Below are 26,305 nucleotides of genomic sequence, written 5' to 3' on the forward strand. Positions count from 1 at the left end.
AGTACTTTTCTGGTGGTGTCTTTAGGGTTTTCTATGCAGAGGATCATGTCATCTGCAAACAATGAGGATTTTACTTCTTCTTTTCCAATCTGGATTCCTTTTATTTCTTTTTCTTCTCTGATTGCTGTGGCTAAAACTTCCAAAACTATGTTGAATAGTAGTGATGAGAATGGGCACCCTTGTGTTGTTCCTGACTTTAGGGGAAATGCTTTCAGTTTTTCACCATTGAGGATAATGTTTGCTGTGGGTTTATCATATATGGCTTTTATTATGTTGAGGTATGTTCCTTCTATGCCTGCTTTCTGGCTCACAAATCTACAGCATCTCTCTTCATAACAGCCCATTTCCAAGAGAATTTGGGTTTGCCAGTGTCTGAATTCCCAATACACTGTGAACATATTCCCAATATTGTATACTATGTGTCTTTGCAGGAATCAGGATGTCGATAAACTTTGTCTCTCCACAGATGGAGATATCCCTGGAGTTGGGCAACATGACGAGGGTCCAGGAATTCATCTTGCTGGGCTTGTCTACGAGCCCAGAAACAAGGGAAGTCCTGTTTGCCGTCTTCCTGACCCTCTACCTGCTGACCCTCCTGGAGAACGCCCTCATCGTCTTCCTCGTCTGCAGCCACACCGAGCTCCACAAGCCCATGTACTTCTTCCTGGGCAACCTCAGCTGCCTGGAGATGTGCTACGTGTCGGTGACCATGCCCAGCCTGCTCGTGGGGCTTTGGATAGGACCCTACCATGTGCCCTTCACAGCCTGCATGACCCAACTCTTCTTCTTCATCGTCCTCATCTGCACAGAGTGTACCCTCCTGGCCTCCATGGCCTATGACCGCTACGTGGCCATCTGCCACCCACTGCACTACCCGCTGCTCATGCGGCCCCAGGTCTGCCTGGGCTTGGCTGGGACTTCATGGCTTGGTGGGCTGCTGGTCTCGGTGGCCAAGACAACATGCATCGCCAGCCTGTCCTACTGTGGCCCCAATGTCCTCAACCAATTTTTCTGTGATGTCTCCCCACTGCTCAACCTGTCCTGCACCCATGTGGCCCTGACCGAGCTGGTGGACTTCCTCTCGGCCATCGTCATCTTCTGCGGGACGCTGCTGGTCTCCCTGGCCTCCTACTCGGCCATCGGGGTGACGGTGTTCCGCATGCCTTCGGCCGCTGCCCGGCGCAAGGCCTTCTCCACCTGCGCCTCCCACCTAGTGGTGGTGGGCATCTTCTACTCGGCAGCCCTCTTCATCTACTGCCACCCCAGCCGCATCAGATCCATGGACCTCAACAAGGTGCTGTCGGTCATCTACACGGTGGCCACGCCCATGTGCAATCCAGTCATCTACTGCCTGCGGAACAGGGAGGTCCACGCAGCCCTGCTCAGAACTCTCCGCTGGACTTGATCCTGGCCTTGGGACATTAACAGCATCCCTCCTAATTTACATTTTCTCATGCCTTGAAACACTTCTGGGATACTGAAAAAAAAGTTACATACTGAAGGAATACATTTCTCACTTCTCATTATTTCTCACAAAGAAAGTGAAAGTGTTAGCTGCTCAGTCATGTCCGACTCTTTGTGACCCCATGGAGTGTAGCCCCTCAGGCTCCTCTGTCCATGGAATGCTCATACTGGAATGGGTTGCTATTTGTTTCTCCAGGGGAGCTTCGTGACCGAGGGATCGAATCCAGGTCTCCTGCATTACAGGCAGATTCTATACTGTTAATATATATTAAGGCTATCCAGGAAGCCTTAATATATATATGAGTTTGAAGCAATCCATGACAAAATTGTAGCTACCCAAGAGAAATGTGAACATTGTCTATGAGAAAGCAGATTATCAAAGATGACTGATAAGGGCTGGTGACCCTCCTGACAAGATGCTTCACTTTATGAGTAAGCCAGGAAAGTAAATCTAACCATCTCATCAGTTTTATTAAGGGAATATTGACAAATATTTATTTCCTAAATGTGTCTATATGTCCCCACAAGTAGAAATAGATATGTACAAGGACATTCATTGGATCTTTGCTTATAAAGAAAAATAATAGGAAACAGCCTACATGTCCATACAGTGCATAGATTAAAAATAGTATATTCATTGTAAGATAAGCATTAGACTGTTAAAAAGAAATCAATTTGTATGTTTTGACATGGATATTTGGTTCATATATATATGTTAAGTTAAAAATAAAATAAATGTAGTATGAAATACTTTTGTATTTTTTAAAATTAACTTTTAACTTTACAAGTGTATATTGAAACAGAAGACCATTTTCTCTGCTGTTCAGATGCCTTGGTGCTTCTCAAAGCAAGTTGTGAACATGTGTTTCCATGCTAATGTGCACCCTAGGATTGATTCAATGAAGGCAGGAGCAGTTTCTCATTCATCTTTTTTTTTTTAATTTTTGGCTGCATCCCATGGCATGAGGGGCCTTAGCTTCCAGAGGAGGAATGGAACGCATGCTCCCTGCATTGGATGGGGGAGTCTTAACCACTGGACGGCCAGGGAAGCCCCTGTCACCCATCTCTATACTCCAGGATCCAGGCATTTGGGAAGGGATCTGTGAATGCGCAATGGCCTCAACTAAGGGTGGGTCTGAGGCTGACTCTCCTCTTGTGTGTGCACGCTAAGTCTCTTCAGTCATGTCTGCCCCTGCGATTCCGTGGACTGCAGTCCCCCAGCTTCCTCTGTCCATGGGATTCTCCAGGCAAGAATACTGGAGAGGGTTGCCATGCCCTCCTTGAGGGGATCTTCCTGACCCAGGGATCTAACCTGAGTCTCTTACATCTCCTGTGCTAGCAGGTGGCTTCTTTACCACCAGCGTCACCTGGGAAGTCCTCTCCTCCCCTTAAGCCTCTGAAAAGTTATTAAAAAAAAAAAAAAAAGATTCCTCTTCTCCAAATCCACAGAGATTGGGGAAGTCTCTGAGGTCAAGAGCGCCAGCAAGCCCGCCTCCTTCTCACTGTGAGGGCAGTCACCTTAGCAAGTCAGAGCAGCCAGAACAGTGGAGAGAAATGAGGGTGGATGGTTGGTTGGGGTGGGTGCCTCACTCAAGACCAGGAGCAAATCCTTCCAAGCTGGACTGAAAGGTCATTCCTCTGTTCATTGGCATCTCCTCCTCTGGGCATGAGCCCAACCTGCCTGAACACCAGAGCCACCTTCGGGTACAGCATCAGCAAGAAGTGATCTGTACCTGCTGTCTTTAAGCCATCAGGTGAGGGAACAAACTCCTTATGGATGCGGACAAGGAACCATGGAAAGACGTGTTCCTTTATAGAACACCCAAAGCATACCTCGTACCAACTCAAACTTTATACCTGTCTCCATAGAGTGCATGGACATGTTCTACCAGACAGGACTTCTCTGGGCAAGTAGGTCAAGTGGCTTCTTGAAGAAAATCCAGCTAGTAAGGGAGAGATAGCCTCAAAGTCACGTCTGTCTGGCTCTGAAGTGGTTTTCAACCACCGTGTTCTACCATCCCAAGAGATCAGGTATACAGTAGCTACTATTATATGGAATTGATTAATTCTAAGGGAAGAAAAATTACCTCTATGTTACAGATATGGGAAAGGAAGCTAATGGATTAACTTTCAGTCACTGTTTAAAAGCTCTCAGTGATGTCATTGTTGTTCAGTCGCTAAGTCGTGTCCGACTCTTTGTGATCCCATGGACTGCTCCCTGTCCTTCATTATCTCCTGGAGTTTGCTCAAACTCATGTCCATTGAGTTGGTGATGTTATTTCAGTCTTAAGTTGTTAGAACAAATTAAGTGAAGCAAATGATTGCAAATTTCAGTACCCAATAAATTAGAATTTTTGTCACCTAGGCTCTGAGAAGCACTGAGCCCGCTGCCTGGCACATAGAAAGAGCTTAATATATAGTAATTCTGTTGGCTACTACATCTACCATTATAACCTGTGTGCCAACTGGAATATGAGCATTAAATGTTTACAATAACCAGGACGCGTGGATAGAGTGCACGGATTACAAATAATATAGTTTTTTTCCTTTTCCCTTGCTGGTCATATGACTTTAGGCAAGTCACTTTTACTTCTTGAAGTTCAGTGATCCCCCTTGAAAAATAAGATAATGAGAGCAGTTCTTACAGGTTCTTTGAGGCAAAAGAATAAAAAAACATGAAAAATTCCTAGCACAGTGCCTGGAATGCTATGTTAAAGGAGAGACTTCAGAAACACTCCAATCTTTGCTGCATTGTTCATTGTGGCAAATGACTGCAAAACTCTTACACTGCCAAGGCTTCACGTGGACCAGTCCTTGGCCAACTATCCATCCTCATCTCTTTCTGTTCTTCGTGTTCTCTAAGCCTGGTTTAAAGTGTGTCCAGCGATTTTCCTGAAGCGTCTTGGCTGTGGACATCTTTGCCCCCAAGCGTTTTTGCTGCAGTGATTTTCACTGCGTAACTGATTGTCCGTTTTGCCATGTGTGTGTGCTGAGTCACCCTGTGGTGTCTGACTCTTTGCAGCCCTTTGGACTGTAGCCCGCCAGGCTTCTCTGTCCATGGGATTCTCCAAGCAAGAATGCTGGAGAGTGTTGCCATTCCCTTCTCCAGGGGATCTTCCTGACCCAGGGATAGAACCAGCATCTCCTGTGTCTTCCGCATTGGCAGGCAGATTCCTTACCCATGAGCCATCGGGGAATAAAAGATTAAATGACTGGCTGACAGTTTGACATAAAGTGACTCAGCACCAAAGTCCGTCTCAGCTGTGACTGACCCTGGTGCTATCACTTCCCGGCTGTGTGGTCTTGGGGCAACGCATTGACCTGTCTGGGTCCCACACATGCATTTTGGCATAGAACTGAGAGGGTAACAGGTAGGAAGGCCAGAGGTCCCCAAGCAGCAGGAGGAAATAAACTGCAAGTGGCAGATGTTTTTTCCCCTTTTGTGCTGATGAAACTGGTTCTGCCTAAGACTGCTATTTTTTTCTTTTCTCAAACCTTGGGCTGATAATAGCTCAACAAACCAGTACTCACATCAATTGTTTTATGGCCAGGGATGACACACCTCGTGCCATTCCATCTCAAAAATGCATATTGTGGGAGAGGGGCCTGGTGAGACGCCCTCAGCCTTGAGGTGTTTCTTTTACCTGATTAGAAGCTTGCTAACAGACATAAAATGCCTTGTTAAAAACGAGCAAGCGGGCACTCCTTCTGTCCCTTTCTGGTGTCTATTTCAGAAGCTTTCCCTTTGTCTGTTATACTTCAATAAAACTTTGCCACACAAAAATCTCCAAGTAGTCAAGCCTCATCTCTGACCCCAGATCACAATCCTCTCCTCCAGAAGTCACGAATCCTGGCATAACACACAGCTCTCAGCGGCAACCTTTCAGAACCAAGAATACAGCTATGGCTTCTGGCAGTTTACTTGCTTGTAGTCAGGGCTCAGTGGAATTACAGATGTTTCCATGATTAGACTGTGTGCCCCGGTTTATATCAACAGTCTGCTCTGTGAGCCTCAACTGCCTTAAGTATAACGGTGGGGAAATGGCGCACATGTCTGTATATGATCACACTGATTGAATACAGAACTTAACATTTTCCGCCTTCTGCTGAAAAGCCAATTCATTTTTGTGGGAATCCCTCTGTGATTCCGAGAGGAAGCTGCCCCTTTGTCCTTCTTGAACACTGTAAGTGAGAGTCATATAATCTAGAAAATAAAATCACATTAAAGGCAGAGGAATATTTTTACAGAAAGAGGGAACTGACTGTCTTGGATTTTTATTTAGAATACTCCTAAATTCCTGTGTGGGCTTCCCTGGTGGCTCAGTGGTAAAGAATCCGCCTACCAATGCAGGAGATATGAGTTCGATCCCTGGGTCGGGAAGATCCCCTGGAGAAGGAAATGGCAACCCACTCCAGTATTTATTCCTTCCTGGAGAATCCCAAGGACAGAGGAGTCTGGTGTGCTACAGTCCATAGGGTAGCAAAGAGTCAGTCAGGACTGAAGTGACTTAGCATGCAAGCAACTGGAGGCAAGTGTTATTTTTCCAATTTTCAGTTGGCATAGTTTGTGTTAGGACCTAGAGTCACCACAAAGAACAAGCAGAGTACCCAAGATGTCTGCTTTCATGGATCTAAAGTGTCTTTCTCTGTAACAGTCAATTTCCAAGAGAAGTTGGGTGGCCAGTTCACTAGGGCACCCACACATTGTGAACGTCTTCCTAATATGTGTATCTTTTTTTTTTTTTAACTACTGTGCCTCTGCAGAAAGCAGAAAACAGAATGTCCACAAACTTTGTCTCTCTGCAGATGGAGAGGTCCCTGGAATTGGGCAACATGACAAGGGTCCAGGAATTCATCTTGCTGGGCTTGTCTACGAGCCCAGAAACAAGGGAAGTCCTATTTGCCGTCTTCCTGACCCTCTACCTGCTGACCCTCCTGGAGAACGCCCTCATCGTCCTCCTCATCTGCAGCCACACCGAGCTCCACAAGCCCATGTACTTCTTCCTGGGCAACCTCAGCTGCCTGGAGATGTGCTACGTGTCGGTGACCATGCCCAGCCTGCTCGCGGGGCTGTGGACGGGACCCTACCACGTGCCCTTCACAGCCTGCATGACCCAACTCTTCTTCTTCATCTCCCTCATCTGCACAGAGTGCACCCTCCTGGCCTCCATGGCCTATGACCGCTACGCGGCCATCTGCCGCCCGCTGCACTACCCGCTGCTCATGCGGCCCCAGGTCTGCCTGGGCTTGGCCTGGACTTCGTGGCTTGGTGGGCTGCTGGTCTCGGTGGTCAAGACAGCGTGCATTGCCAGCCTGTCCTACTGCGGCCCCAATGTCCTCAACCAATTCTTCTGTGACATCTCCCCGCTGCTCAACCTGTCCTGCACCCACGTGGCCCTGACCGAGCTGGTGGACTTCCTCTCGGCCATCGTCATCTTCTGCGGGACGCTGCTGGTCTCCCTGGCCTCCTACTCGGCTATCGGGGTGACGGTGCTCCGCATGCCTTCGGCCGCCGCCCGGCGCAAGGCCTTCTCCACCTGCACCTCCCACCTGGTGGTGGTGGGCATCTTCTACTCGGCAGCCCTCTTCATCTACTGCCGCCCCAGCCGCATCAGATCCATGGACCTCAACAAGGTGCTGTCAGTCATCTACACGGTGGCCACGCCCATGTGCAATCCAGTCATCTACTGCCTGCGGAACAGGGAGGTCCACGCAGCCCTGCTCAGAACTCTCCGCTGGACTTGATCCTGGCCTTGGGAAGTTAGACCCCTCCTCATGTCCTGAATGAAGGCAACTTTTTCACTCTCCTCTATCACCCTCATCAAGAGGCTCTTTAGTTCCTCCTCACTTTCTGCCCTTAGAGTGATATCATCTGAGAGTTCCTTGGACTGCAAGGAGATCCAACCAGTCCATCCTAAAGGAAATCAATCCTGAATATTCATTGGAAGGACTGATGCTGAAGCTCCAATATTTTGGCTATCTGATGCGAAGTGTGGACTCACTGGAAAAGACCCTGATGCTGGGAAAGATTGCAGGCAAAAGGAGAAGGGGGCTCCAGAGGATGAGATGGATAGCTAGCATCACCCACTCAATGTACATGAATTTGAGCAAGCTCTGGAAGATAGTGGAGGATAGAGGAACCCGGGGGCTATAGTCCATGGGGTCTCAGAGAGTCCAACAAATCTAGGGACTGAACAACAACGTGTTTTAAATGTTCCATGATTCCAAATGCCATAATATCAAAGGCAAGTAAAATGCTGGAGAAATAGATTTCCCACCTAGTAGACATTAGCAATCAATATATACTTTTCAATGTATACTGATTGCTATTGATTGATTATTATAGCAATCAATAGCAAACTCTGAATTACCCTTTGAAAAGTGAGCAATGTCCACAAGAAAGCAGGTCATCAAAGATGAGCTGTAATAGACTGGCAACTCACATGACTAGATGCTTAAATTTACTAGTAAAGGGAGAAATGCAGGCTTAACAACCCCATCAGTTTATTCCTAGAAAACTGACAAATATCTCCCCAATCTTTCTGTATGTTCCGACATGTAGAAATAGATAATACATACAATGATATTCTTTACATCTTTGTAATAAAAAAACAGAAACAACCTAAGTGTCCATCAAAAGTGAATGGATAAAATACATTATACTACATTCATCTGAAGTGAACACTGGGCTATAAAATGAATAGAAACAGATTTTTAATATTCTCTCAAAAAAATTTTTTGACCACACTCTGCAGTAGGTGGGACCTTAGTCCCCTCACCAGCGATCCAACCTGTGGCCACTGCATTGGAAGACAGAGTCTTAACCTCTGGACTACCAGGGAGTCCCAAGTGATAGATTTTTATGTTTGATGGGCAAATATGACTGAGATACACATGCTAAATAAAAGTCATGACAAACAACTATGGGTTTTGTTAGTTTCATTCGTTGTTTGTTGACCATTATTTTGATATAATTTCAGACTTACAGAAAAGTTGCAAGGGTGCTTAACACTCTAATATATTTGACGTGGTGATATCACAAACTGTATATTCCTCCATTTGCTTACCCCCCTTTTCTCCCCATCACCTCCATTTATTTCTTTCAAAATGATTTGAACGTGGTTTAGAGACATTGTGCCTTTTTACTCATATACGCTTTAGTGTTTATTTCCTAAGAACAAGGATATTATTTTGCAGTTTGGAGCAGAGGAATTAACTGACTTCTAACCTATACCTCTTTGAAAATCAACTCTATTAACTAGTGCTTAATATTTGTTTTCAGCTGTCTGTATATAAAATTTATGTACAGTGATATGCACAAATATTAAATGTTCAAGTCAATATTTTTTTTGACAAATGTGTATATCACCACCTCCATCAATATAAAGGGTATTTTTTGCCCCCAAAGTTCCCTTGTGCCCCTTTTCTGTTAGTTCTGTCAGAGGTAATCACTTTGGCTTTTTTTTTTAATCATCAATTAGTTCTTACCTGTGCTAGAATTTCGTATAAATGGAGTCCAGACATGGAAGCAACCTAGATGTCCATCGGCAGATGAATGGATGAGAAAGCTGTGGTACATATACACAATGGAATATTACTCAGCTATTAAAAAGAATGCATTTGAATCAGTTCTAATGAGGTGGGTGAAACTGGAGCCTATTATACAGAGTGAAGTAAGTCAGAAACAAAAACACCAATACAGTACATTAATGCATATATATGGAATTTAGAAAGATGGTAACAGTGACCCTATATACGAGACAGCAGAAGAGACATAGATGTAAAGAACAGACTTTTGGACTCTGTGGGAGAAGGCGAGGGTGGGATTATTTGAGAGAATAGCATTGAAACATGTATATTACCATATGTGAAATATGCAGGTTCGATGCATGAGACAGGGTGCTCAGGGCTGGTGCACTGGGATGACCCTGAGGTATGGGATGAGGAGGGAGGTGGGAGGGGGGTTCAGGATGGGGGACACATGTACACCCATGGCTGGCTGATTCATGTCAATATAGGCCAAAAACCACTACAATATTTTAATTAGCCTCCAATTAAAATTAATAAATAAAAATTTAAAACCTTGGTAAATTAAAAAAAGTTGAAATCACTTCAAGCATCTTTTCTGGTCACAATGTGGTAAGATTAGATGTCAGTTACAGGAAAAAGATTATTAAAAATGCAAACATATGGAGGCTAAACAACATGCTTCTGAATAACCAACAAATCACAGAAGAAATAAAAAATGAAGTAAAAATATGCATAGAAACAAATGAAAATGAAAACACAACAACCCAAAACCTATGGGATTCAGTAAAAGCAGTGCTAAGGGGAAGGTTTATAGCAATACAAGCTTACCTCATGAAATAAGAGAAAAATAAAATAAATAACCTAACTTTACACCTAAAGCAACTACAAAAAGAAGAAACGAAGAACCCCAGGGTTAGTAGAAGGAAAGAAGTCATAAAAATTAGGGCAGAAATAAATGAAAAGAAACAAAGGAAACTATAGCAAAAAGCAACAAAACTAAAAGCTGGTTCTTTGAGAAGATAAATAAAATAGACAAACCATTAGGCAGACTCATCAAGAAAAAAGGAGAAGAATCAAATCAACAAAATTAGGAATGAAAATGGAGAAATCATAACAGACAACACAGAAATACAAAGGATCATAAGAGACTACTATCAGCAACTATATGCCAATAAAATGGAAAACTTGGAAGAAATGGACGAATTCTTACAAAAGTATAACCTTCCAAAACTGAACCAGGAAGAAATAGAAAATCTTAACAGACCCACGATGAGCAAGGAAATTGAAACTGCAATAAAAAATCTTCCAACAAACAAAAGCCCAGGACCAGATGGCTTCACAGGTGAATTCTACCAAAAATTTAGAGAAGAGCTAACACCTATCCTACTCAAACTCTTCCAGAAAATTGCAGAGGAAGGTAAACTTCCAAACTCATTCTATGAGGCCACCAACACCCTAATACCAAAACCAGACAAAGATGCCACAAAAAGGGAAAACTATAGGCCAATATCACTGATGAACATAGATGCAAAAATCCTTAACAAAATTCTAGCAAACAGAATCCAACAACATATTAAAAAGATCATACATCATGACTAAGTGGGCTTTATTCCAGGGATGCAAGGATTCTTCAATATTCACAAATCAATCAATGTGATACACAACATTAAGAAATTGAAAGATAAAAACCATATGATTATCTCAATAGATGCAGAGAAAGCCTTTGACAAAATTCAACATCCATTTATGATTAAAAAAAAAAAAACCCTTCAGAAAGCAGGCATAGAAGGAACATACCTCAACATAATAAAAGCCATATATGATAAACCCACAGCAAACATTTTCCTCAATGGTGAAAAACTGAAAGCATTTCCCCTAAAGTCAGGAACAACACAAGGGTGCCCACTCTCACCACTACTATTCAACATAGTTTTGGAAGTTTTAGCCACAGCAATCAGAGAAGAAAAGGAAATAAAAGGAATCCAGATTGGAAAAGAAGAAGTAAAACTCACTGTTTGCAGATGACATGATCCTCTACATAGAAAACCCTAAAGACTCCACCAGAAAAATACTGGAGCTAATCAATGAATATAGTAAACTTGCAGGATATAAAACTAACACACAGAAATCCCTCACATTCCTATACACTAACAATGAGAAAACAGAGAAATTAAGGAAACAATTCCATTCACCATTGTGACAAAAAGTATAAAATACTTAGGAATAAATCTACCTGAAAAAACAAAAGACCTATATAGAAAACTATAAAACACTGGTGAAAGAAATCAAAGATGACAGAAATAGATGGAGAAATATACCGTGTTCATGAATCAGAAGACTCAATATAGTGAAAATGAGTATACTACCCCAAGCAATCTATAGATTCAATGCACTCCCTATCAAGCCACCAATGGTATTTTTCAGAGAACTATAACAAATAATTTCACAATTTGTGTGGAAATACAAAAAACCTTGAATAGCCAAAGTAATCTTGAGAAAGAAGAATGGAAATGGAGGAATCAACCTGCCTGACTTCAGACTATACTACAAAGCTACAATCATCAAGACAGTATGGTACTGGCACAAAGACAGAAATATAGATCAATGGAACAAAATAGAAAGCCCAGAGATAAATCCATGCACCTATGGACACCTTATCTTTGACAAAGGAGGTGAGAATATACAATGGAGAAAAGACAATCTCTTTAACAAGTGGTGCTGGGAAAAGTGGTCAACCACTTGTGAAAGAATGAAACTAGAACTCTTTCTAACATCATACACAAAAATAAACTCAAAATGGATTAAATATCTAAATGTAAGACAAGAAACTGTAAAACTCCTAGAGGAAAACACAGGCAAAACACTCTCCGACATAAATCACAGCAGGATCCTCTATGCCCACCTCCCAGAGTAATGGAAATAAAAGCAAAAATAAATGGGACCTACTTAAACTTAAAAGCTTTTGCACAACAAAGGAAACTATAATCAAGGTGAAAAGACAGCCTTCAGAATGGGAGAAAATAATAGCAAACAAAGCAACTGACAAAGAATTAATCTCAAAAATATACAAGCAGCTCATGCAGCTCAATTCCAGAAAAATAAATGACCCAATCAAAAAATGGGCCAAAGAACTAAACAGACATTTCTCCAAGGAAGACCTACAGATGGCTAACAAACACATGAAAAGGTGCTCAACATCACTCATTATCAGAGAAATGCAAATTAAAACCACAATGAGGTACCATGTCACGCTGGTCAGAATGTCTGCTATCAAAGAGTCTACAAACAATAAATGCTGGAGAGGGCGTGGAGAAAATGGAACCCTCTTACACTGTTGGTGGGAATGCAAACTAGTACAGCCACTATGGAGAACAGTGTGGAGATTCCTTAAAAAACTGGAAATAGAACTGCCTTATGATCCAGCAATCCCACTGCTGGGCATACACACTGAGGAAACCAGAAGGGAAAGAGACACGTATACCCCAGTGTTCATCGCAGTTTTTATATATATATATATATATATATATATATATATATATATATAAACATCGCACTGTTTATAATAGCCAGGACATGGAAGCAACCTAGATGTCCATCAGCAGATGAATGGATGAGAAAACTGTGGTACATATACACAATGGAGTATTACTCAGCCATTAAAAAGAATGTATTTGAATCAGTTCTAATGAGGTGGATGAAACTGGAGCCTATTATACAGAGTGAAGTAAGTCAGAAATAAAAACACCAATACAGTATATTAACACATATATATAGAATTTAGAAAGATGGCGTTGATGACCCTATATGCCAGATAGCAAAAGAGACATAGATGTAAAGAACAGACTTTTGGACTCTGGGAGAAGGCAAGGGTGGGATGATTTGAGAGAACAGCATTGAAACATGTATATTACCATATTTGAAGTAGATCACCAAGTTCGATGCATGAGACAGGGTGCTCAGGGCTGGTGCACTGGGATGACCCTGAGGGATGAGATAGGGAAGGAGGTGGGAGGGGGGTTCAGGATGGGGGACACAAGTACACCCGTGGCTGGTTCATGTCAATGTATGGCAAAACCACTGGAGGTAAGTAATTAGCCTCCAATTAAAATAAATAATTTTTTAAGTAAAAAAATAAATCGAGTCCAGAGTATACATTTGCTTGTGTATGACTTCTTCAGACCACAGTGTTTGTACCAGCAACAACTGGAAACTATACAAATATTTATTTAAAGATTTTTTTAATGTGGACCACTTTAAAGTGTTTATTGAATCTGATGCAATATCGCTTCTGTTTTATGATTTGGGTTTTCTTGGCTGCAATGCATGTTAGTTCCCCAACTGGGGAACAAACCCCTGTCCCCTTTGTTGGAAGCTTGGAGTCTTAGTCACTGGACCAGGGAAGTCCTGTCAAAAATATTTCTTGGGCAGTAGAGAGGCTTAAGAGGGAGAGGATATATATATATACACAAAATTGTGACTGATTCTGGGTGATGTCCTGCAAGACCACCGCCACACTGTAAAGCAATTATCCTCTAATAAAAGCAATTCCTGCTTATCGACTGCAGCATAATGTGGACTGATGGTCTTACTACTCATGAAAAAATGCTCTGCTAGAATTATGAACACACTACTTCTATTTTATTTGATTGCACAAAAGGGGAAAATTAAAATAATAAAAAAACAATAAATTGGTAGTACTTCCTCCAAATATGCACCCTTCCTTCCAGGATGGATAGTAGACCTACTTGGCAGGGAGTCAAAGGCATAGAGGCTTCCCAGGTGGCTCAGAGGTAAAGAATCTGCCTGCGAGTGCAGGAGACGTGGGTTGGATCCCAGGGTTGGGAAGATCCCCTGGAGAAAGAAATGGCAACCCACTCCAGCATCCTTGCCTAGGAAGTCCCATGGACCAAGGAGCCTGGGGGGCTACAGTCCAGGGGGTCACAAAGAGTGGGACACGACCTCGTGACTGAACAACAATAACAACAGCAACAACAGCAGCCAAGTTGTGTCCAACTCTTTGAGATCCCATGGAGGGTAGCCTGCTACCAGAAAAAAGTCTTTCCTCTTAATAAGATTTCTTTGGGGTGCAAGACACTGGCTGGGTGCCTTGGAGACTATTTTGGACTTAATCCTCACAGCAACCTGAAGGAGTCAGGGTTATTATCCCGTACTGAAGATAAAGACATGAGGCTCAGAGCTTTTGTCAGAGAGAGCTTAAGTCAGAGAGAGCCCAGGCTACACCCAGATTCTAATTCCAAAGCCCTTTGTTAACCTGAACAACAGTACATTTACTGAGGCTCATAAAGTACGTGTATTAGGTTGACACTCGCAATAAAATCACAAGAGAAAATCTTTACAGGACTCAGAGTAAAGGTAAGTGTTTTTTGTTAAATTTCCCTCCCTTTCTCTCTGTCTGGGTTTGTGACTTTGACTTGAGTTGCACAATATGAAACGTATTTCTTATTGTGGGCCATGGTAAAAACACTAGATTATGCTGCACCTAAATTCCTTCATGCAGAGATAGGTAATAAATGAAAGCTGTCATCACACAGTATCTTTTTTATTCCTGATGCAAGTATTATTATCCTAAGTAATAGGTAAGTTGGGGGCTTCCCAGGTGGCTCAGTGGTAAAGAATCCACCTGCAATGCAGGAGACCTGGGTTCAGTTCCTGGGTCGGGAAGCTCCCCTGGAGAAGGGAATGGCAACCCACTCCAGTATTCTTGTTTGAGAAATCCATGGACAGAGGAGCCTGGCGGGCTACAGTCCATGGGGTCAAAAGAGTCGGACACGACTGAGCAACTGAACAGCAGTAGCAATAGGTAAATCAGGCTTGGAGAGATTAAGAACCTTACTGTTAGTCAAAATTAGAAAGACAAATATCGTATATTAAGGCATATATATGGAATCTAGAAAGATGGCTGATGAACCTATCTGCAGGCAGCAACAGAGACACAGACATAGAGAGCAGATTTGTGGACATAGCCGGGCAAGGAGAGGGTGGAAGGAACTGAGAGAGGAGCACTGAAGGCGCTGTAAAATAGGTAGCTGGCGGACGTCGCTGTATAACAGGGAGGTGGGTGGGACGGGGGTGGGGGAGGGAGGCTCAGGAGGGAGGGATACGTGTACACTTATGACTGATTCACACTGTTGCACAGCAGAAACTAACACAACATTGTAAAGCCATTATGCTCCAATACAAAATTAACATACATAAAACTGATATTTTGGTGTATAGTTACATGAATTTTAACACATGTAGAAGGTCTTTTTTATGCATGACTTTTGTATAAATAGTGAGTAGATGCAAAAGAAAATATGCAACCCAGGAGTACAGTATAAAAATAACAAAGCAGTGAGTCCCTTGTACTCAGTGAATCAGAAGCACATCTAACATCACGCTGCTTTATAGGGGCTTCCCAGGTGACGCTAGTGGTAAAGAGCTTGCCTGCCAATGCAAGAGGCATAAGAGCCCTGCGCCGGGAAGATCCCCTGGAGGACGGCATGGCAACCCACTCCACTGTCCTTGCCTGGAAAAGCCCATGGACAGAGGAGCCTGGCAGGGTACAGTCCACGGGGTCGCAAAGAGTCGGACACAACTGAAGTGACTTAGCACGCATGCCCTCCTTTATAGAAAGAGATCACAATTCACTTTTCAATTCTATTATTGGATACTTGGAATGTTTACATTCTCTTTTTTGCTAGTAAAATTGTGTTGCTATGAACATTACTCTGGAAATATATATATGTTTGGAAACAATTTCTGGGGCATAGTCATGTCTTAACATTTACTTAATAATGACAAATTGTTTTCTGAAGTTATCAAACCAATTCAGACTCCCAGAGGCAGTGTATAAAAGTTTTCACTGTTAATATTTTCAGAAGTTTATAGTTTTCCCGATTCCACAGGTATGAAGTGGTACCTAATTTTGGTTTTAATTTCTGTTTCTTTGGTTCCTAATCAGGTTTTGAGTGACTAATTTTTTTGGTGAGGTATACATTCAGAACTTTTGCCCAATTTTCTGCTAAAAAACTTTTTTGCATATTAACTGACTAATTTCTCTGTATATTCTACACAAGGATCCCTCCTAACTTACACATGAAGGTGAAGGTATCAGTCACTCAGTCGTGTCCAACTTTTTGAAACCCATGGATTGTAGCCCACCAGGCTTCTCTGTCCATGGGATTCTCCAGGCAAGAACACTGGAGTGAGCTGGCATATCCTTCTCACTTACGTATACTGCAAGTATGTTTTTTCCAGCATGTGAATTTTCCTCTAATAATCTGTGGTGTTCAGAATTTTTCAATGCTGCTAATTTTAAAAATTTTAAAGTGTGAGTTTTTTTCCTGTCTTCTTATTGTAGTCTAAACCCCTAGTGTCATAAAAGAGATCTCCTTGTAGCTCAAACGGTAAAGACTTTACCTGCGATGTAGGAGACGCGGGTTCGATCCCTGGGTCGGGAAGATGCCCTGGAGAAGGGAACGGCAACCCACCCAGCATTCTTGCCTGGAGAATCCCATGGACAGAGCAGCCTGGTGGGTTACAGTTCATGGGGTCGCAAAGAGTTGGACACGACTGAGTGACTAACACACAATGTCATAAAGGCAAGCTTCTGCATTGTCTTCTAAGATCTCACAGGCTCGCACTTCACATGTGTGCTTTTTAGCTCACCTGAAACTGATTTTCTACGTGTGTTGTGTGATGCAGGGTTCCCATCTCTTTATTTTTCTTTTTTTAAAAACATGTGTTTATTTTAATTGAAGGTGAATTGCTTACAGTGCTGCGTTGGTTTCTGCTGCTCACCAGCACCCATCAGCCATGGGTACACGCATGCCTCCTTCCTCCCGAACCTTCCTCCCAGCCCATCCCACCCCTCTAGGCTGTCACACAGCGTCAGTTGAGTTTCCATGGGTACACTAATTGTTTGAGAGCCATTTCTTGCCAAGTACATCCTTTTCCTCACTTATCTGCAATAAAGTTATGTCATCAATCAAGTTTATAGGTATGTTTGGTGTGTTTCGGGGTTTTATTCCAGTCTACTATTCTGATTACCTCAGAAACAATTTTCACTGGGAATTTTTTAAAGGTTTTTTTTTTTTTTTTTTTTTTTTTTTTTTTTGATGGGAACCATTTTAAAGCCTTTATGGAATGTGTCACAATACTGCTTCTGTTTCAGGTTTTTTTTTTTGGCTGTGAGGCGTGTGGGATCTTACCTCCCTGGCCAGTGATCGAACCCACTTCCCTTGCATTGGAAGGAGATGCCTTAACCGCTGGACCCCCAGGGAAGTTCCTCACTGGGAGCGTTTAACACAGACATGGGAACGCTATGAGTTGCTTAGAAAGTGTTGGGGAGAGATGAAGCTACAGAGAAGTAGGTTTTGCTCATATAGATGGAAGAAATCTGATTTCCTCCCCTTCCTCTTACTTCTCTATCTTTCAGCTACACTGGCTTTTCTTTTTTTCCTTGAAGACACTAAACTCCTTCCTGACTTAAGTTTTTGGCAATTGCCTTTTCTCGTTCCGCTTAGAATACTCTTCTGCCAGCTCAGTGCTCACTCATCCTTTCCCATTAGTCAAAAACAAGCTCAAACGTCTCTACCCACCTCAAAGAAGTTTTCTCCGACTGCCTGTCCTAAAATAACCTCCTTCAGACCTTGCAGACCATACTGCTTTGCTTTCTTCTTAGCACTGACCTGCTGAAATTCTGTATTTGTCTTCTGTCGGCCTCCTCTATTCCTCACTGCCTAGAATGAGAATTTGAACACACTCGCTGGTTGATTTCATGCACCTCATGTATAGTATACACTTAATAAATATTTGCTCCTGAATACATAGAATAGGGCTTCCCTGGTGGCTCAGATGGTAAAGAATCCGCCTGCAATGCAGGAGACCTGGGTTCGATTCCTGGGTCAGGAAAATCCCCTGGCAGAGGGAATGGCACCCACTCCAGTATTCTTGCCTGGAAAATTCCATTGACAGAGGAGGCTGGCGGGCTGCAGTCCATGCAGCAGCAAAGAGTCAGACACAACTGAGTGACTAACACTTTCACACTTTTTTCAAACATATGAAAAGTGATAAGTCAGAAATGAGTCCAAATAACACCGTCTCTATATCTCAGTCACCTAAAACTCCAAGTGGATTCCTAATATTAATGGTAGAGGCAAAGATCCGTTATTTCTATAACTCCATCCTCTTGTGCAAGTTACTTACTGCCTATGAGTTTCAGTTATGTACATGAATTGGTAGAATAATGCCTGTTTTTGAAAGGTCATGAAAGTCCATTGATCTCCATGTGTTCAAAGAAATGCCACACAGTGTAGGAGTGCCTAAGCGATTCTCAGCATACGTATTTAGTTTCTTTCCTTAGAAAAAAAGACACTCTCTTTCTGGAAGGGATCATCTTTAGAAGTATTCAGGGAAAAAACTTATCATTGTTTTTTTTTTTTTTTAATTCATGTTTGGCTGCCCTGAGTCTTTGTTGCTCTGCGGGCTTTTCTCTAGTCGTGGCGAGCCACGCTCTAGTTGCAGGCACGGGCTTCTCATTGCGGTGGTTTCTCGTGTTGCAGCGCACATGCTCTGGGGCACGCAGGCTTCAGCCGTTGCAGCCCGTGGGCTTAGGTGCCTGGGGGCGTGTGGAATCTTCCCAGACCAGGGATCAAACCCGCCTGCATCAGCAGGCGTATTAACCACTCACCCACCAGGGAAGTCCATCTCATGGGTCCTTTTTTTAAAAAAGAAACCATTACTGCTGGGCCTTCTCTCTAATAAACAGTGGCAAATTTCCTCTAGAAATCCAACCCAGATTAGAGAAGGAAGTGTCTCACATTAAGGAATTGCGAGTCTTCCTTTACTGAAAACAGTGCAGACAACTTCTGGGGTTCCGGCACATTTTTCAAAACAAAAAGAAAGAAATCCAATCCAGAAAACACCACTTAAGGTCATCAAATGTAAAGGAATAATTGTGCCTTGCTTTAAAAAGCACTTTCTCACCTATTTTCATGTTTAATATCCGTAAGGACCAAAGATTTTGTGGGTCCCATAGCTTTGACCTCCACTTTACAGATGCCATAATACAGGCTCATTCAGGATGAGTGTCTTCTCTATGATTACAGATGTAGCAAGTACAGTGTTAAGCTTCCTGTTTGCAGTTTTGCAACTTCCCAATTGCTCCTTGCTGTGCTCCTGACAACGGTCAGGCAAAGCAAAGCAGCTTTGTCTCAACAGCCCCTAACTGCATATGCTCTTCCTTGCTGGCCAATTTATTTCTGATGGATTATGGCCTCTAAGAGCCTGTTTCTTCCTTACTTAGATGGAGAGGGCTCTGTACTTGGGCAATGTGTCCGGAGTGCAAGAGTTTATCCTGCTGGGTCTGTCTGCCAGGCAAGGCGTGAGGGTCGTGGTGTTTGCCGTCTTCCTGCCCCTCTACCTGCTGACCCTCCTGGAGAACGCCCTCATCGTCTTCCTCGTCTGCAGCCACACCGAGCTCCACAAGCCCATGTACTTCTTCCTGGGCAACCTCAGCTGCCTGGAGATGTGCTACGTGTCAGTGACCATGCCCAGCCTGCTCGCGGGGCTGTGGACGGGACCCTACCATGTGCCCTTCACAGCCTGCCTGATTCAGCTTTTTTTATTTGTCTCCCTCATTAGCACCAAGTGTACCCTCCTGGCCTCCATGGCCTGTGACCGCTATGCGGCCATCTGCCGCCCGCTGCACTACCCGCTGCTCATGCGGCCCCAGGTCTGCCTGGGCTTGGCCGGGACTTCGTGGCTTGGTGGGCTGCTGGTCTCGGTGGCCAAGACAGCGTGCATCGCCAGCCTGTCCTACTGCGGCCCCAACGTCCTCAACCACTTCTTCTGTGACATCTCCCCGCTGCTCAACCTGTCCTGCACCCACGTGGCCCTGACCGAGCTGGTGGACTTCCTCTTGGCCATCGTCACCTTCTGTGGGACGCTGCTGGTCGCCCTGGCCTCCTACTCGGCCATCGGGGTGACGGTGCTCCGCATGCCTTCGGCCGCCGCCCGGCGCAAGGCCTTCTCCACCTGCGCCTCCCACCTGGTGGTGGTGGGCATCTTCTACTCGGTGGCCCTCTTCATGTATTCCTGCCCCAGCCGCGTCAAGTCCACTGACCTCCACAAGCTGCTGTCGGTCATCTACACGGTGCTCACGCCCGCCTGCAGCCCGGTGGTCTACTGCCTGAGGAACAGGGAGGTCCACGCAGCCCTGCGGAGAGCCCTCCACCCCCGCAAGGGCTCCTCAGCGAGAACTGACATCTCCCGCTCCTGACTTTAAAACTTTCGCGGCCAAAACAGACACACACACATGCAACTTCCAAAGCCAAATAGAAACCCAGAGGAAAGTATTTGCAATATAGCATACAAAGGATTCTTTAAATAAGGGAGAAACATATGAAGACTCGAGAGAAAAACAAAATGAAAATTGTCATGAACAAGCAGATTCTTGAAGGAAATACGTAGGTGGCTGATAACCTACCCCCCAAATGTGCGTCCTCTCCAGTAATCCAAGAAATGGAAATTTACTCCTTGCCCACTGAAAAAAGATTATGTAATATTTAAACTTAAGTACAAGTTTTTATTGTTACATTGTGAAATTTGGAATAAACATTATTTTATTGAAAATTTTTGCAAATAATGCAAATGCCCACCAACATGAAATTATTTAAATGTTACGTTATATGCTGTGCTGTGCCGTGCTTAGTCGCTCATTCATGTCCAACTCTTTGTGATCCCATGGACTGTAGCCTGCCAGGCTCCTCTGTCCATGGGACTTCTTCAGACAGTAATACTGGAGCAGGTTGCCGTGCCTCCAGGGGATCTTCCCAATCTAGGGATCGAACCCAGGTCTCCCACATTGCAGGTGGATTCTTTACCATTTGAGCCCCCAGGAAAGCCCATGAATACTGGAGTGGGTAGCCTATCCCTTCTCCAGAGGATCTTTCTGACCCAGGAATCAAACCGGGGTCTTCTGCATTGCAGGCAGATTCTTTACCAGCTGAGCTATCATGGAAGCCCATTATGTTATATATACAGTGTGAAATCACATGCATTCATTAAAGAGATTAAACCAGATACTGTCATGGGGAGATGGTATGTTGTTGAGTTAAACATGAAAGAAGCAATATAAAAGTATGTCAAAGATTTGTAAAACAATAATAATAAATAGACTAATTGTAGTAGTTAGTTAAGTTAATATTTGCCTAGAAAGTTGGACCATAAAGAAGGCTGAGTGCGAAAGAATTGATGCTTTTGAACTGTGGTGTTGGAGAAGACTCTTGAGAGTCCCTTGGACTGCAAGGAGATCAAACCAGTCCATCCTAAAGGAAATCAGTCCTGAATATTCATTGGAAGGACTGATGCTGAAGCTGAAGCTCCAATACTTTGGCCACCTGATGCGAAGTGTGGACTCACTGGAAAAGACCCTGATGTGGGGAAAGAGTGAAGGCAGGAGGAGAAGCAGGTGGCAGAGGGTGAGATGGCTGAATAGCATCACTGACTCAGTGGACATGAGTTTGGGCAAACTCTGGGACATGGTGAAGGACAGGGAGGCCTGGCGTGCTGCAGTCCCTGGGGTCACAGAGTCAGATACAACTTAGCTGAACAAAACAATAATGCCTAGAAATAGGGCTTTCCAAGTGCCTCAGTGGTAAAGAACCTGCCTACCAATGCAGAAGGCACAGGAGACGGGGGTTCAATCCCTGGATTGGGAAGATCCCTTGCAGAAGGAACTGGAAACCCACTCCAGTTTTCTTGCCTGGGAAATCCCATGGACAGAGGAGCCTGGTGGGCTACAGTCCACAGGGTTGCAAGAGTCACACACAACTGAATACTCACACAGGGTCTTAGAGGATATCTAGAAAGGGATCCGAAAAGGTGTATATCAGTTATTAGCCGTGTTTTTAGGTGAGAGGCCTCAGAGGACTTGTATTTTCTATCTTATACATTTGAATATTTTGCAATTTTCTAGGATTACCTTTATAATCGAAAAAAATAAGCATAACAGAAATTCCAAGAATGAACTTCTGTAGAATGACCTACTCATCATATTAGCATATTTTTATTTTTATTTTAAGTAATAAAAATTCATGCTGACAGAGCCTCAAGAGAACTGACCATATTCTTGTGCGGTTTGTGAGAGTTAATGTCAGTGTGTTTTAGAAGGGCAGTTTACTAATAAATAACAAAAAGTCTTGAGAGTCTGCATGGCCTTGCATTCATTAATTCTACTTTGGGAATTTATCCTGGAGAAGAAAGGGAAAGATATGGGTGAAACTGACCTATTACAGGGCCTTCTCTGGTGGTCCAGTGGATAATACTCAATGTTCCCAATGTAGGTGCAAACCCTGGTCAGGGAACTAGGTCCCACATGCTGCAGCCAAGACCTGGTGCAGCCATTAAAGAAAACATGTTTGAAAAGTTGACCTACACTGTCACCCATTCTAGACTGTTTGTGCACAAATAACCCAATGTTGCTGCTGCTAAGTCGCTTCAGTCGTGTCCAACCCTCTGTGACCCCATAGACGGCAGCCCACCAGGCTCCCCCGTCCCTGGGATTCTCCAGGCAAGAACACTGGAGTGGGTTGCCATTTCCTTCTCCAGTGCATGAAAGTGAAGTCGCTCAGTTGTGTCCGACTCTTAGCGACCCCATGGACTGCAGCCTACTACCCTATAGTTCATCCCCCAAAAGGCAACAGAAATGGCCAATAAACTATGGAATAATGTTCCACCTCCACCTCTACTAAAGAAATGAAACTCAATATAGTGGAATTAAAGCTGGTAGCGGGACATCTTTTAATATGCTCACAGCACATTAAAAGGAAATCCTCTGAGAAAACGCAGTGTTGGTTGGACGTGGGGGCAAGTTACCCTCCCAGATGGCTGTGGGCATGTAGATTGAGGCCTTGTTTCTGGAAAGCAATTTGCTAGTATTTATCAAATTTTGAATTCACGTGCACTTTGACATGGCTGTTACCGTTTTTATCTTCATGCTCTAGATTTTGAATAGCCTTGGATTCTGTTTGCCAAAATTTCCAGCCCTCTGTCCTCCAGGCTCTTTCTGCCTGGGTGGGATGATGTGAGTGGCCAGTCCTAGACCAAATCACTTAATCCCTGGCATGTTAACGTGGAATGCTACCAGAATCATTCTCATACGTGTATTTTTATAGGTCAGTGTTTTCATCTTCCTGTGAGAAATCTGCAGAAGTGGGGATTCAGCGTCAAAGTGTCAAAGGCAAAATTCAAATACCAGTCTGTTCTCCAAGAGGGCTTCAGCAATTTACGCCTCCACCAGCAGTCTATGGGCGGGAATTAGCGCGTCTCAAAGCCAGCTCAGCTATTAGCTGCTCAGTCGTGTCTGACTCTGCGATCCCCCATGGCTCCCAGGCTCCTCTGGAAGCCCACGGAATTCTCCAAGTTAGAATACTGGACTGCGTTGTCATTCCCTTCTCCAGGGGATTTTTCCAACCCAGAGATCGAACCTTTGCACTGCAGGCAGATCCTTTACCGTCTGAGCCACCAGGGACACCCCAACCTCAGCTCAGCTTTAGGTCTTAACAGTCTCTTGAATCTTTCCTGATCTGATACAGTGATGGTAAACATCATAACTAGCATGTTTGCTGAGTATTAAGGAGATTTATTAGATTCATTGGTCATTTGCATGATCTAATCTATAAATTGCCATTTATAATTGCCCTGCTTACCCTGACATACATGTATTCTGAAAGTAGAACATTAGTCACTTTGAAAGAGCTTGACAGTTCTTTAAAACGTTAAATATAGCATTAGCCTGTGTGCTGTGTGCTAAGTCACTTCATTTGTGTTTGAATCTTTGTGATCCTATAGACTGTAGCCCACCAGGCTCCTCTGTCCTTGGGATTTCCCAGGCAAGAATACTGGAGTGGGTTGCCATTTCCTTCTCTAGGAGATCTTCTTGACCCAGGGATCGAACCCACGTGTCTCATGTTTCCTGCATTGGCAAGCAGGTTCTTTACCACTTGCACCACCTGGGAAGCCCCGAGCATTGGTATACAACCTGGCAATCCCACTCCTAGGCATATGCCCAAGAGAAAAGAAAGTGTGTTTCCACAGAAAGCGTGGTATAGGAGCGCTGTCAGCAGCTCTAGCCCTAACAGCTGCAGAAGTGGAAACAACCCAAGCGCCTCTCAGCTGAGGGGTGGGCCAACTAAACACGACGGGATATCACGAAACCACAAAACGGAACAAAGTGCCGAAGCGTGCTGCAATACACACAACCCTGGAAAATACTACGCTAAACGAAAGAAGCCACAATTAAAACTCCACGTATTACCTGATTTCAATCATGCAAAATGTCTAATCAGGCAAATCCATACAGAGAGAAACATGAATGGGCTGGGCGGTGGAATAGGGGATTGGGAGTGACTTCTGGTGTGTACAGATTTCTTGTTTAAAAAGTTGGAATATAATCACTTTACAAAGCTGTGCTAGTTTCTGCTGTCCAGCAGCGTGAATCAGCCATATGTATACATATATCCGCTCCCTCCTGAACCTCTCACCTCGCACCCCACTCCACCAGGTCATCCCAGAGCACTGAGCTGAGCTCCCTGTGCCACACAGCAGCTTCCCACCAGCCACCTGTCTTAGTCAGGACGCTGTATATATGTCAGTGCTACTCTCTCCATCCATCCCACCCTCCCCTTTGCCCCTCTGTGCCCACAAGTCCATCTTCTACATCTGCATCTCTATTCCTCCTCTGGAAATAGTCTCATCTGCACCATTTTTCTAGATTCCATATGTATGCATTAAGGTACAACATTTGTTTTTCTTTTTCTGATGTACTTCACTCTGTATGACAGACTCTCAGTTCATCCAGATCACGACAAATGACCTGATTTCATTCCTTTTCATGGCTGAGTAATATTCCATTGTACATCTGTACCACATCTTCTTTATCCGTTCATCTTGGTGGTGATGAAAACGTCCTGGAGTCAGATAATGGTATGGGTTGCATAACATTGTGAATGTGATAAATAGCCACTGAATCATACATTTTCAAAGGAAGAAGTGCATGCTGTGTAAATATCAAGTATCGACAACTTGAGTTCTCCACCATGCCCTTAGCTGGTCAGCCTCAGGACCCATGTAGAGTTCTACGGAAAGCTGCCTGGACCTCCCTGTTCCGCAGGCAGTAGATGACCGGATTGCACATGGGCGTGGCCACCGTGTAGACGACCGACAGCAGCTTGTTGAGGTCCATGGCCTCTATGCGGCTGGGGCGAGCATAGATGAAGAGGGTGGCCAAGTAGAAGATGCCCACCACCACCAGGTGGGAGGCGCAGGTGGAGAAGGCCTTGCACCGGGCAGCTGCTGATGGCATGTGGAGCACGGCCCTGCCAATGGCCACATAGGAGGCTATGGCCACCAGGAGGGAGCCCCAGAGGATGACGATGGCGGAGAGGAAGTCCACCAGCTCGGTCAGGGCCACGTGGGTGCAGGACAGGTTGAGCAGCGGGGAGACGTCACAGAAGAAGTGGTTGAGGACGTTGGGGCCGCAGTAGGACAGGCTGGCGATGCACGCTGTCTTGGCCACCGAGACCAGCAGCCCACCAAGCCACGAAGTCCCAGCCAAGCCCAGGCAGACCTGGGGCCGCATGAGCAGCGGGTAGTGCAGCGGGCGGCAGATGGCCGCGTAGCGGTCACAGGCCATGGAGGCCAGGAGGGTACACTCTGTGCAGATGAGGGAGATGAAGAAGAAGAGTTGGGTCATGCAGGCTGTGAAGGGCACATGGTAGGGTCCCGTCCACAGCCCCACGAGCAGGCTGGGCATGGTCACCGACACGTAGCACATCTCCAGGCAGCTGAGGTTGCCCAGGAAGAAGTACATGGGCTTGTGGAGCTCGGTGTGGCTGCAGACGAGGAAGACGATGAGGGCGTTCTCCAGCAGGGTCAGCAGGTAGAGGGTCAGGAAGATGGCAAACAGGATTTCCCTTGTTTCTGGGCTCGTGGACAAGCCCAGCAAGACGAATTCCTGGATCCTCGTCACGTTGCCCAACTCCAGGGACCTCTCCATCTAAGCACAAAACACACTGCAAAGTAGTTCACAAAGCTATCTCTGTACACCTTGCCTCACCCAGATCCAAGCCATTGTGCCGCTTGGGTAAATGAGACACCCTCTTCTCTGGCCTCCCTTATTCCATTCTTGCTGCTACAATGCTCCAAGAGGTAGCTAATGAAGCCTTTGAAAAGCACAGTCCTCTAGGGTCACGCCTCCGCTTAAAGCTTGTAATCTCTCCCCAGTTATTCTTAGAATAAACCTCAT

The 26,305-nt window shown here is 44.5% G+C and overlaps 4 protein-coding genes across 4 annotated transcripts; 3 read left to right on the plus strand and 1 right to left on the minus strand.

Annotated features, from left to right (window-relative positions):
- The first annotated feature begins 466 nt into the window (after positions 1-466).
- LOC102394873 (olfactory receptor 5-like) lies at positions 467-1,463 on the plus strand. The gene has a single exon (XM_006078372.2). It carries the CDS (start codon positions 467-469, stop codon positions 1,403-1,405), a length of 939 nt encoding a protein of 312 aa, XP_006078434.2. The 3' UTR covers positions 1,406-1,463.
- A 4,801-nt stretch (positions 1,464-6,264) lies between these two features.
- LOC102395191 (olfactory receptor 5-like) lies at positions 6,265-7,209 on the plus strand. The gene has a single exon (XM_006078373.2). It carries the CDS (start codon positions 6,271-6,273, stop codon positions 7,207-7,209), a length of 939 nt encoding a protein of 312 aa, XP_006078435.2. The 5' UTR covers positions 6,265-6,270.
- A 12,094-nt stretch (positions 7,210-19,303) lies between these two features.
- Positions 19,304-20,278, plus strand: LOC102408529 (olfactory receptor 5-like). The gene has a single exon (XM_006078402.3). The coding sequence runs from the start codon at positions 19,304-19,306 to the stop codon at positions 20,276-20,278; it is 975 nt and encodes a 324-aa protein (XP_006078464.3).
- A 4,839-nt stretch (positions 20,279-25,117) lies between these two features.
- Positions 25,118-26,056, minus strand: LOC102408852 (olfactory receptor 5-like). Its single transcript, XM_006078403.2, has one exon. It carries the CDS (start codon positions 26,054-26,056, stop codon positions 25,118-25,120), a length of 939 nt encoding a protein of 312 aa, XP_006078465.2.
- Positions 26,057-26,305: the final 249 nt, after the last annotated feature.

This window comes from Bubalus bubalis, chromosome 18, assembly GCF_019923935.1.
Source record: "Bubalus bubalis isolate 160015118507 breed Murrah chromosome 18, NDDB_SH_1, whole genome shotgun sequence".
Classification (NCBI taxonomy): domain Eukaryota; kingdom Metazoa; phylum Chordata; class Mammalia; order Artiodactyla; family Bovidae; genus Bubalus; species Bubalus bubalis.